Source organism: Oryzias melastigma, linkage group LG2 (genome assembly GCF_002922805.2).
Source record: "Oryzias melastigma strain HK-1 linkage group LG2, ASM292280v2, whole genome shotgun sequence".
Taxonomy (NCBI): Eukaryota; Metazoa; Chordata; class Actinopteri; order Beloniformes; family Adrianichthyidae; genus Oryzias; species Oryzias melastigma.
The window spans coordinates 20,175,573-20,187,160 of record NC_050513.1 but is presented as its reverse complement, the minus strand read 5'-3'; the positions used below and the strand labels follow the sequence as shown (position 1 = coordinate 20,187,160).

The 11,588-nt window shown below is 39.1% G+C and overlaps 1 protein-coding gene across 3 annotated transcripts in view; it reads right to left on the bottom strand.

The window, feature by feature from the left end:
• Nucleotides 1–22: 22 nt before the first annotated feature.
• The window catches only part of LOC112140229 (palmitoyltransferase ZDHHC1), a 17,013-nt gene continuing 5,447 nt past the window's right edge, over nt 23–11,588 (bottom strand). For all 3 annotated transcript variants that reach the window (XM_024263153.2, XM_024263152.2, XM_024263154.2), the window contains 4 exons: nt 8,061–8,236; nt 2,939–3,040; nt 1,934–2,058; nt 23–1,630 (listed from right to left, as the gene is read on the bottom strand). In XM_024263153.2, the coding sequence (XP_024118921.1) occupies nt 1,461–1,630; nt 1,934–2,058; nt 2,939–3,040; nt 8,061–8,236 (573 nt within the window). In that variant the 3' untranslated portion in view covers nt 23–1,460. The remainder of the gene's footprint in view (nt 1,631–1,933; nt 2,059–2,938; nt 3,041–8,060; nt 8,237–11,588) is intronic.

Below are 11,588 nucleotides of genomic sequence, written 5' to 3'. Positions count from 1 at the left end.
ATCAACAGAAAATGTAATATTTATAAATAAATAACTTAGTGGATGTCATTAAGGCCAATAAAGAGTTTTCTGTGACTTTGACCATTTGTTGTCCCACACCTGGGAGTTTGAAATTTGTTGACTGCATTTCCAACAGTGAGCTGCAGTCACAGCTCCATTTCATGGTTTAATTCCCCACTCCTGAGTGTAAAGCAGGGTATCTTTGCTTAGACTGCTGCCCCAGCGACCCGCTCCCTGATGTATGTGGATGGATGGATGGATTTTCCATGCAGACCTTCTCAAACCTGCTTTGGGGTTGCAGAAAAGTGTGATGCTTCTTCCTCAGGCTTCACGGCGGTTATTGTGTTCTATCAAAGAGTTTTGGTTTGATCCGATTACATGACATTCCCCAAATCCTCCTCTGGGTCATCCTGATAATTTCTGGAGAACCTTAAATGGGTCTGACATGTGCATAACTGTTGGATCTTTGGAGCTCTACATGATTTGTTTCCATGACAACATCGTGTGTTACCATTGTAACGTTTCCTACTGTGGACCCAGTTCTCTTAAAACCATTGACCAGTTCCTCTGTGTAGTTCTGGGATATTTCCTCACTGTTGTCCAGATCATTTCATCTCCAGTAGGTGAGATATTTCAGGGAGCTCTCCGTGGAGGGGGATTGTATTTCTTGGATTTTCTAATAATTACCCCAACACTTTATATATTTTTTTCAAGCTGTTTGCTTATTGTAAATTGGTTTCTTCCAGTCAACGATCTTGTTCCTGGTGTCCTTTGACAGTTCTTTGGTTTTGGTCATGGTGGAGAAATTGCAGTCTGATTGTTCAAGGTTTTGAAAGGGTGTCTCTATACAGATGACAAGTTTAAACAGGTGACATTGCAGTCACTTTGGCTCATTTCTTGAAACAGAAATTACACTCCCAAAGCGTTGTGTTTTTGCCAAAACAATGTTCTGGTAAATTTGGTAAATAAAAGTAACTCAGAGTTTTCCTCCACTTATGCCTCTTCTACTGCTGTCTGTCTGGCCACAAATTCTCATCAACCTCACACCAAATGTCCTTCCTTGCAATGCAACCAATCATTTTGCTGTGATGTCTTCCAAAGCAGCATCCATTGCTTGGAAGATAGTTCTTTGGTCCTGTCCCTGAAACTTAAAAGACTTTCAACCACCAAGCTGAAACAAACTCCTCTATAGGGTTGTGTACGTTGGCAGGAACACCTTCAGCATTTTAGGATGACTGAGGAACCAGTTTGTAATACGTGGGCCACATGGGAAGTTCACGTTATTTCACACAATGACATTTGTGGTAAGTGAGGTTCAGCAAAAACTCTATTAACATCAGGAACAAGACCTGAATAGAGATGATCCAAGAAAATTTCAGTATGGTTTGGACCAAGAGTGTCAGGTTTTGTTTCACAAACCCAAACTAAGACAAACTCAGGACTGCAGCAAACTAGATGTATCAGTATCTCTTACTTAAGTAGATGTGGAAGAAGAGTAGATGGCAGAGCAGCACAAAAGACAGCAGAGCCAGAGAGACCGTGACAGCCGCCAGACCAGGAATGACGGCTGCTGCTGACCTGAGGGGCGCCACAGGCAGGAAGACGAACCACACACCAGTCTCATTTCTCACTGTGAACACACAAGTTAGAAGCTTTCTGTTGACTAATGCGGTACAGGTCCAGCTGCTGCCTTTTTCATGAGATAGAGAACAACAATCAAGCCAAGCTAAACATGTTCTAATAGAGAAACGTGTCCATCTCATTTCTGCGCAGCATTTTATGCCCTCAGTAATCTATAAACATCTGGGACACCACAATACGACACAGACAGTTGAATCAAAACCATTCAAGATCATTCTATCCACAGAGTCACACAGGTGAAAACACAACCCCAGTAGCACATCCTGTTGAAGGGTCAGAGGCCAGGGCTTACCTAGGAAGTGCTTGTCTGTGCGGAGCTTGGATGGATCCAGAAAGAACTCAATGAACACATAGGAGGCAAAAACCAGAACAAGGCAAACTCCCAACAGAGCAGAGACCACGCTGTGGAGAAACAACCTGCAAGACAGATAAACTATTTTTTACCACATTTTAAGACGGTTTCGTGTAGTTTCTTTATTTCAAACACTTAATAAAAACAATAATAGATCAATTTATACACTGATGACGATAGACAGTTTTTTAAAAGTTATGTAAGTAATAATACCCGACGAAGTGTGCATTATGAAAAATTAACACACGATGCAGAAGCCTGTTGCGAAGTGTTTATTTCTCATAATGCACACTTCGAGGGTATTATCCCGCTTGTACAAAAGAAATAAATATTCAATCTATATTTAGTACTTTATTCTTGTAATTTCTTCAGTTTGGATCACTTTTTCTCAAAAAGCAGACTATTTGATGCAGCTTGTCACAGTAACATGGAAACACGCCACTAAGAACTCAGAGTTCTTAGTGGCGTGTTGAAAATAAGCCTATATAAGGCGGGGCATTGATTAATTTATCAATATGAACTCCTTTACCTTACAAAAGGAAAGTGATATAAATATTGATCATCATGATACGTTAAAGCATCAGCTCAGACAGAAAGTTCACCTCTTACCACTTGTTTTTGTCCAGATGGTGACACAAAAGTATGTTTAAAGAATTCTGCACAGTGATATAGAACATTTGGACTGTGTGACCGGAACTTTTTTTTAGGTGTGGTTTTATCACTTTTTTATTAACACCCAGCAGCCAATCAGAATCAAGTATTCACCTGGACCATGGTATAAAAGAATATAAAAGATCTGTTTTTTAGAGCCACAGAGATGTGGCAGATAAACACAGACCCAGTGATGCTGCGTTGGTTCCCACATTCATCCTGGGTTTTTGTGTAAACGTTGAAAATGTCTCACAGCTGCAGACCCAGACACATCAGGACACACCTAACACTCACCTGTAGTTCCTGCTGCCCACACAGTTGTTAAGCCAGCGACAGTGATGGTCAAAATTTGCCACACACTTGTTACAAGAACTGCAGTGCTTTGACTTTGGGCCCCTGAAACAACAAACAAACTCAATGTGTTCCACGCATACAACTAGAGGAGAGTGGGCACTTCTGCTGGCAAAGTGAAAAAGAACCATTTTCCTGTTGGAGACTTTAAACCTCATATGAAGCAGTTTCTGGAAAATAAACATTAAAGTTGTCATTTGTTCTCACCCCTTTAACTCCCAGAGTGCATTGCTATGACAGCAGCCTATGGGACGGGTATTCTGTTTCTCCTGTACATCTCACACTTAGATCTCAACATTCTAGTTAACTCGCACTGGTTCTTGAGAGTCAAGATGAAACATGTCTCACCTAAAGTCTTAGATAATTAATTTAAAAATATTAAGATACTCACTTTATTCAATCTAAAGGAAGTGTCAACACAGATGTTATGTTTTAGAATGGATTATTCCTTTTTTTTAGATATATTTGCTCAAATGTACAACTAGTTATTCAACACCTTTTTTATTTTTCTTCACCACATTGAAAAACATTTAAATTTTCTATAATTATGAAAACATGTTTATCAAATTAAAGATGAGGGTTGGACATGCACAATGCAATAAATATGAAAATTGCAAGAAAAAAAAATATAGAAATTGTCAGGAAATTGTTAACTCTGTCACATTTTCAACAATAATGATTTTATTCAGGCGATCATATGATCAGTTAAATCCCTGAGGACCTGTTTTTAGTTCTCCTAGCTGTGGTAAATGCAGCAGAACTACACATGGTCTGATAAGTTTGACATCTTTGATGTTTTGGATGAAAAATATCTTTCCTGTGGTCAGAGCTGGAATATGTCAACACATTTCTCTGTTACAATACTTTTTAAAAAGCATAGAAGAATCAATTAAAGTATGTTTATGACATTTTGGAGACAGGTAGTAATAGCCAAAAACACTAGCTAGCTGCTAGCTGCAATATTTTGTTTCCCACAAAGAAAAAAACAGGACATTTTGTCATCTCCGTCAGCGTCAACTTGACAAGTGCGACACTAACTGCCTAGTTAGTGTCGGATTTTTATGTTAATAACAAAATACAGTCAACACTGAGAATTTTGAGGGGTTTATCTGCATGTTTATGTTCATGTGACATGTCAACTGAATTAGCTTTTATGTCTGATGGAGTTGAAAAAGCTAACACTGACTACGAATGCTATTACATTTACATGGCTCGACATGATGAGCAAAGGAGGAAATAGAGAATATCAACTAAAGCAAAGTGAAAAATGAAATAGTGACCCAGAGAAGTCAGTTTTTCAAACTGAAGAAAGGCAGAGGTTGAAGAGGAGAGTTCAGAAAAATAAAAGTAATGCAGTTAGATGTTATGGGAGATAAGGCGCAGAGGAAATGGAGAAGGTTTCCGACTTGTGACTTTTATGGACTATAGATAATTTACACTCAACAAAAATATAAAAGCAACACTTTTGTTTTTGCTCCCATTTTTCATGAGATGGATGCACTAACCATGATCAGGTCAGCATCTTGATGTGGCACACCTGTGAGGTGGGATGGATTATTTCAGCAAAGCAGAAGTGCTCACTATCACACACTATCACCATCTCATGAAAAATGGGAGCAAAAACAAAAGTGTTGCATTATATTTTTGTTGAGTGTACTTGATATTTTATGGGGGTTTTAAATTTATAATTTTTAACATCCAGTCACTGTGCTAAAACCTTTTTTCTGGAGGTGCTAATTCTGGCACAGCACTTTCAATATCCTGTCTTATGCTCTTAAGTGTATGTTGCCTGATGTTACACTGGAACTTGTATGGAGTTGTGTGTGCACAAATGAAGTCATGCAGCCACTGGCACTATGAATTCAAGACAAATTTCAATCGGGACATTAAAGTATATTTGGTTTGATTTGGTATTGGAGAGAGGCCCAGAGAAGGTCTCTTGAAGCTGCAGACACTCCAACAGATAGTCCACAAAATCAAGTGGTCTAGAACACAATGCAAGGCAGTCTCACAGACACTAAAGAGACAAACAGGAAAGAAGTGAAATGTAGGAGTGTAACAATTCAAGAGCAGCTATTTGGTTTTCAAACTTTGTGGTAAACCCGCTGGAGTGAATGCACCCTTCAATGATATTTGTTTCTCTAAACTCCTACTGACCACAACTATAAACTGTGGCACTAATTTAAATGGAAAGCAAGTAAAAGAAGAAATGAGTCAACTATTCAGGTGTTTTCAAAGTAGAGCTGCCACCATTAGTCGACAAATTGATGACTAATCGACTATTAAAAAAATTGACGACTAATTTAATAGTGGATTAGTCGTTACTTTATATTATATGGAGTCAGAGTGCAGGAAAGTTGAACAAAGTTGTGAGCATTCAGCACCAAAAACTTTACTTTTTTGTCTGAATGCTTAGTAAGCTAATTTGTTATCTACAAGGTTTTTAGGGCTAATTTAGAGTTTAGCTAATATTTTAGCAACAAGCTAACGTTTTTGGCTAACTTGTTATTTATGGGTTTTTTTAGGCTAATTTAGAGTTTAGCTAATATTTTAGCAACATGCTAACATTTTTTGCTAATTTGTTATCTACAGGGTTTTTTACGCTAATTTAAAGTTTAGCCTCTACTTTAGCACCAGGCTAATGTTTTTGACTAATTTAGCTTACTGGGGGATTTTAGGCTATTTTGGAGTTTAGCTCATGTTTAAGCAACACACTAAATATTTTTAGGGATTTTTAATTTTACTACAAATTTGCCTTTTCAGCAAATCACCAGTGGATCACCAGCTACCTATCAAACAGAAAACAATTTGTACAAAGTAATGACACGAAATCCACATTAAGTTCAATAACATGCGGGGTACCCCAAGGTTCAGTCTTGGGCCCCAAACTCTTTAACATCTATATAAATGACATCACCAGTGCATCCAAACTCTTAAAATGTATTTTATTTGCTGATGACACTACGTTTTACTATGTGGGTGACGACATAAAACAAAGGGAGTTGGAAACAATAAAAAAATGGTTAGATACAAATAAACTAACAATAAATTGTGAAAAAACTAATCTGATGATATTTAGCAACCATAAGATAAATACTAACATCTCAATGGAAATTGCAGGTTCTCAAATTAAACAAGTGAAAGAAACCAAGTTTGTAGGGGTGATCATAGACGATAAAACAAGCTGGAAATCTCATATCAACTACATAAAAACTAAAATAGCAAAAACAATAGCACTGTTATATAAGGTTAAATGGTCACTAGACGAAAAATCATTATACCTCATATATAATTCACTGATTGTACCATACCTGACATACTGCATAGAAATTTGGGGAAATGCTAACAAGAAATCAATAAATTCAATATTTGTGTTACAAAAACGAGCAATAAGAATCATTACTGGGAGTAAGTATCTGGATCCATCTACACCTCTGTTTATAAAGCTAAAACTATTAAAATTTAAAGACTTAGTAAATCATTTCATATTAAAACTTATGTACAGAGCACATCACAGAAGTTTACCACATAACATACAAAAGAAGTTTGAAAAAAGAAAGAGCAATTATATGCCCTAAAAGCCCTAAAAGGGCATGACATTTTTAAAACCAATAAATTTAGAACCAAAATGAACGAAAAAAGTGTTTCAGTGCAGGGTATTAGATTATGGAATACTCTAGAAAAATCTATAAAAGAATCTCATTCAATTATTACATTTAAAAAAACTGTGAAAAAACAAATGTTCACATCATATGAATCAAACAGTCATTAAAAACAGGCTTAATGGGAAAGGAAGGAAAAAGAGAAGAAGGAAAAAAAAAAGGGTTTATGAGGTATTTACTTTATTTGGTTATTTTATTTTATTTTGATTTATTAATATTACTACTTTTTCCTTACTATTTTTGGTGTTCGTTTCTTTTACCACTTGTCTATTCTGTTGCTTAATTTTGTTGTTGACTGAAATTATTTACTGACTTGGTTAAATGGGGCAGAGACAATAAGTTTTCTTCTTTCTGTCCCTTTTCATTTTCATTTTTCAAAAAAAACAAGATTATTGTAAAACTCCTTTTTTGTGCTTTGAAAATGAAATAAAAACTATTACTACTACTACTAATCCCTTTTGCAATTAATGCAAATGCTTTCAATAAAAAGTATGCACACTTGCATTATTGCAGGTAATGCAACTTTTCTAGTTATATCAGAAACAATAAGATCAAAACTTTATCTTTTGTGAAAAATAGTTCCTTTTTATCAGATGCCAACCTCATTTGATTTCATCTTTTTTCAATACCAGAAACTAATGAAGGACAGAGGCCGCCCCATTTATTAAAAGTTTAATAAACAATCATCTTAATTGTCTTTTTTTTTAGTTATTTTGAGGCCAATGATGGTTGACATGTGTGTTTTACATTGCACATAACCTGATTAGTCGACTAATCGAAAAAAAATAATCAGTGATTAGCCGACTGATAAAATAATCGTTTGTGGCAGCCCTATTTCAAAGACGAACTTTGAGTAGAAACTCAAAAGTCTTTCAGTCAATCTGAAACAGACGGAGCGTCCAAAATATCACTTCAGCTTGACATATAGACCCAATCCAAATTCTACCCTTCTACCCTCCATTTGAAGGGGCATTTGTAGTGGAAGTGGTGTCTGAATTATTTTTTAAGATCCCACCCTCTAAGAAGAGGGGCACAAAGTCCTCCATCACGAGGATAAACCACGTCATGCTGCGTCGTGGAGGAGAAGCGCTTTTCTACACGTGGGTGTGTTCTGAAGCACAGAAGTTTACATTTAAATGTAAGTAATGACTTTTTGTTGTAGCGTGATTTTTTTTTAAGTTATAAAACCTCTGTTGTTATGCATTTTCAAGCACTGCAAGCTCCACGCTAAAGCTAGCTGAGCAGTGAATATTGGTGACATCATTGAGTGAAAGTGCCGTCCGAATTCTGAGACACTATTTTTCCGTAACTCTCCGTTTACAGGGCTGAATGTGGGGATAGGGAGAAGGGAATAATTCAGATTGGGCCAATATATTGCTTGTGTGGATGCAGGTGTGACTCACACGTCGACCTGGCAGAGGTAGCAATGACAGTTCTCAATGACGTGCGCATGCTTGGAGCGGTCAAACGCAGGGACCGGACCTCGACTGCTCTTCATCCTCACGTTGTAGTCAGCTGGGTCAACAGACACAGCCATGACATGGACACAAAGGTGGACTGCAAACACGATGCCGGTACACTGTAGCACAGTTCAGGGCTTACACAACCACATGGATAAGGTCAGCTTTTAAATCAAGACATAAATTGAAAACAATCAACATTTGTTTCGTTTCAGCAAACTATGAAATAACTGAATTTGTGATCAATGTCTCAAAAATGACATAATAAATATATCACATACATATGTTTTCAATTCTTTGGGGACCATATTTTTCAAATCATACATTTTTTACATTTTTGGGGGTAGGCAGCTTATACAGGATATACCAATAACTCATTGGGTCCAACTTAGATGATTTCTTTAATGAATAGGATGAAGAATTCAACAGATTTAGGAATTCAAAATGATATCAAGGGGTTAGCTGGCTTATTAAAATGTTCTTTATGCTATTGCTATTTAAAGGCCTCGTGCGGTGAAAATCGTGATTTTTCTTAAACTGCAATAAAACATTAGTATTTATGTCACAAATGAACCCCCGTATAATTATTTTGTCACCCGCGGCCCCGTGCACTCTCTACAAGCGTTCAAAGATAGCGTGGTCGCTCAGATTTTCTGCAGCCACCGATAAGTAGGTCATAGGTCGTGTGACGTCAGTACAGGAACATCCAGCTAGATCCACTAGTGTTGTGATGACTTTCTGGGTATGGAATTACTTAACATAATAGAATTTGGACTGCCGTGGATTTGGGGATTCGAACGGGATAATGGTGAATAGGAGTGTGGTATTTGGGTGCAGTAATGTGCCGAAGAAGGGGGTCTCCCTTCAAGAAATTTCCCGTTTCAAGAAAGGAGAGGGGCGCTCCCGGTCAGGGGGAGGCTCTGAGCCCTACCCGGCCCTCCGGAGGAGGAACGCGGGGGGTGAACGGGCACCTGGCGGGCGCGCGCCGGACGGCCAGGGTGAGGCCGCCACGCTGAGGGGGGTTTGCGGTTTCGAGGCCCCGGGCCGGGCATGGGGGGCGCCGTGGGTTCGCCGGACGGTCATCCGGCGCCGGCAGCCGAGCCCGCACGAATGGTTTTTACTCCCTCCTGGAGCCGTGAGGCCGGCGGGGGTGGCCTCCGCGTGGGGCGCAGGAGGACCCCGCCGGCCGTCTGGAAAGAGGACCCGCGCGGGGGTTGGTTTCGCGCTGGTGAGGGAGGCTGAGAGGGCGGCGGGGGAGCAAGCCCACCCGTCGCCGCCGCAGCAGAAGCAGACCCGGGCGGGGGGGCTGCGTCCGCCTCGGCCCTGGAGGAGGACGACAAAGGACGCTCCGCGGCAGCGGCGGCGCCTTTCCTTTTCCGGTAATGATCCTTCCGCAGGTTCACCTACGGAAACCTTGTTACGACTTTTAATTCCTCTAGATAGTCAAGTTTGATCGTCTTCTCTGCGCCATCGCTGTATGAGCTTTCACCATCGCCATCCGAAGCCCCTGTATCCTCAGATGAGGAAACCTCCGGTTCAAACTGGTAGGGCTGTACACCCTCCGAACCCTGTGTCGTTAAAATTCCCGTGTTTGATGAAGGCTCATCACCTTCATCCAAAGAAATATCCGCTAAATCGTGGTCTACGTCGCTTCTCAAACCGTCCGCCATTGTTGTTTACACTCTGGGATCCCTGAAGTGATGTCACGCGCAGCCCCCGCCCATCACCACCTATCGCCCAAATTTAAAGCTGTGCACGACCATAAAATGATCAATAAAACCGCGCTGGATCATTTTAAGTGAATATTTTTATCAGATTCGTTTTCCAAGTTCCATTGACTTTCTAAATTTAAAAAAATAATTTGCCACTGCACGAGGCCTTTAAATAATTATTCTAATTATTATATTAGATTATTAGCTAAGTTACTAGATTCCTACTAGGTTTCATAAAGCCAAATAAGCATCTATGTGTTGTGTTAAAGAAGCCTGCATATATTATGTCTATTAGTGTTATCTATTAGGGCTGCCACGATTATTCAATTAGTCGCGACTACGTCAACTATTAAAATAGTCGACAACTATTTTGGTCGTCGAAGCGTCGTTTTTTTGTTAGTTTTTTCCTTGTTTTGATCTCAAAACTACGGTGCGCGCTTTCTAATGTCGGGTCTGCCGTTCTCTTCACACATGCGCAGTGGTGCTAATCTGGTTAGCAGTGATGTTAATGGGTAGGCTGGAGTATCAACAACAATACAACAACACGCTAATGGAACTCGAAAATGTGGGAAACATAAGAAAAATAAAAGAGGAAAATTGTCCAATATAATTTCTTTAAGGCAGAACTTGTGTTCCATGAGATCGCTATGGCGGTGCATGAAGATGAAGCATGTTGAGACTAAGTTTGATCACGCTGAACAGAGAGCTTCGTCTAGCTATGCTAACATCAGCACTAAAACAGCTAGCTCTGCCGCGGCGGTTTTCCAGGTTTAAATGGATCCTGTTCGGCTGGCATTAATGCGCTGTTTGGAGATAACCCATCAGATCTGCAGCAGATCCGTGTCTACAGTACCTCTCTGTCTGCATAGTGAACGTTTTATAATCCGCACTCTTCAAACCAAACGCCACAAGGGCGCCGCGGGTTATGAGTTTACACTGGAAATGAACCATCCGTCCTAGGCTTCATTCATATCGACGCAATTATGTTGTTTGGTTCGAAGAGTGGATTATGAAACGTTCACCGCGCAGACAGAGAGGCTGTGTGTCGGTACGGATCTGCAGCAGAGTTATGGAACGATTTAAGACTATGAGTCCCAGAAGTGAAGGAGCTCACCTAAAAGTCCAGAGCTAAGTTTACAAGTGTAGCATTACATTAGCTGAATAAGCATACAATTAAATGTAACTTAAAGTCACAAAAATGACAACAAGCAGCAAAGTAACCACAACATTAAAGAAGTAACACAGATTTAAGGGCGGTCCACCAAACTGAAAAATATGATGTAATTTCGTTCTGCGCATGTGCAGTAGATGTAGTTAGTGAAAGAATGAAAGAACTGATGTACATTCTAACATCCTCTGCTTTTCTTCCTTTTTAAAAATATACATTTCCCCACTTTTTTAAAGATGTAATGTCTTAAAGCTCTTTGTTTATCTGAGCATCCTGAGGTTTTTTATGTTTAGGAATATCTTGCGTTCAAAGATGTTATTAGTGTTTTGCTTTAATAAATGGGCCTCAGTGAGCCAATATTTTGAGTGTGTTTATATATGCTAATAGCTTTTGAAATACTTTATACATGTTTTATTAAACATAAATATTTAATTGCAGGCTTTTATTACGTTCTCTGTTGTTGATTCAGATTACCTTGTTTGATATAAGTCTTGTTTTAACGCTAGAAACAAATTAAGGAGAAAACCTGCATGATTCATTAAAGACTCAATAAACTATTGTCTTTATTTTTAGTTAGCATATAGCTTAAAC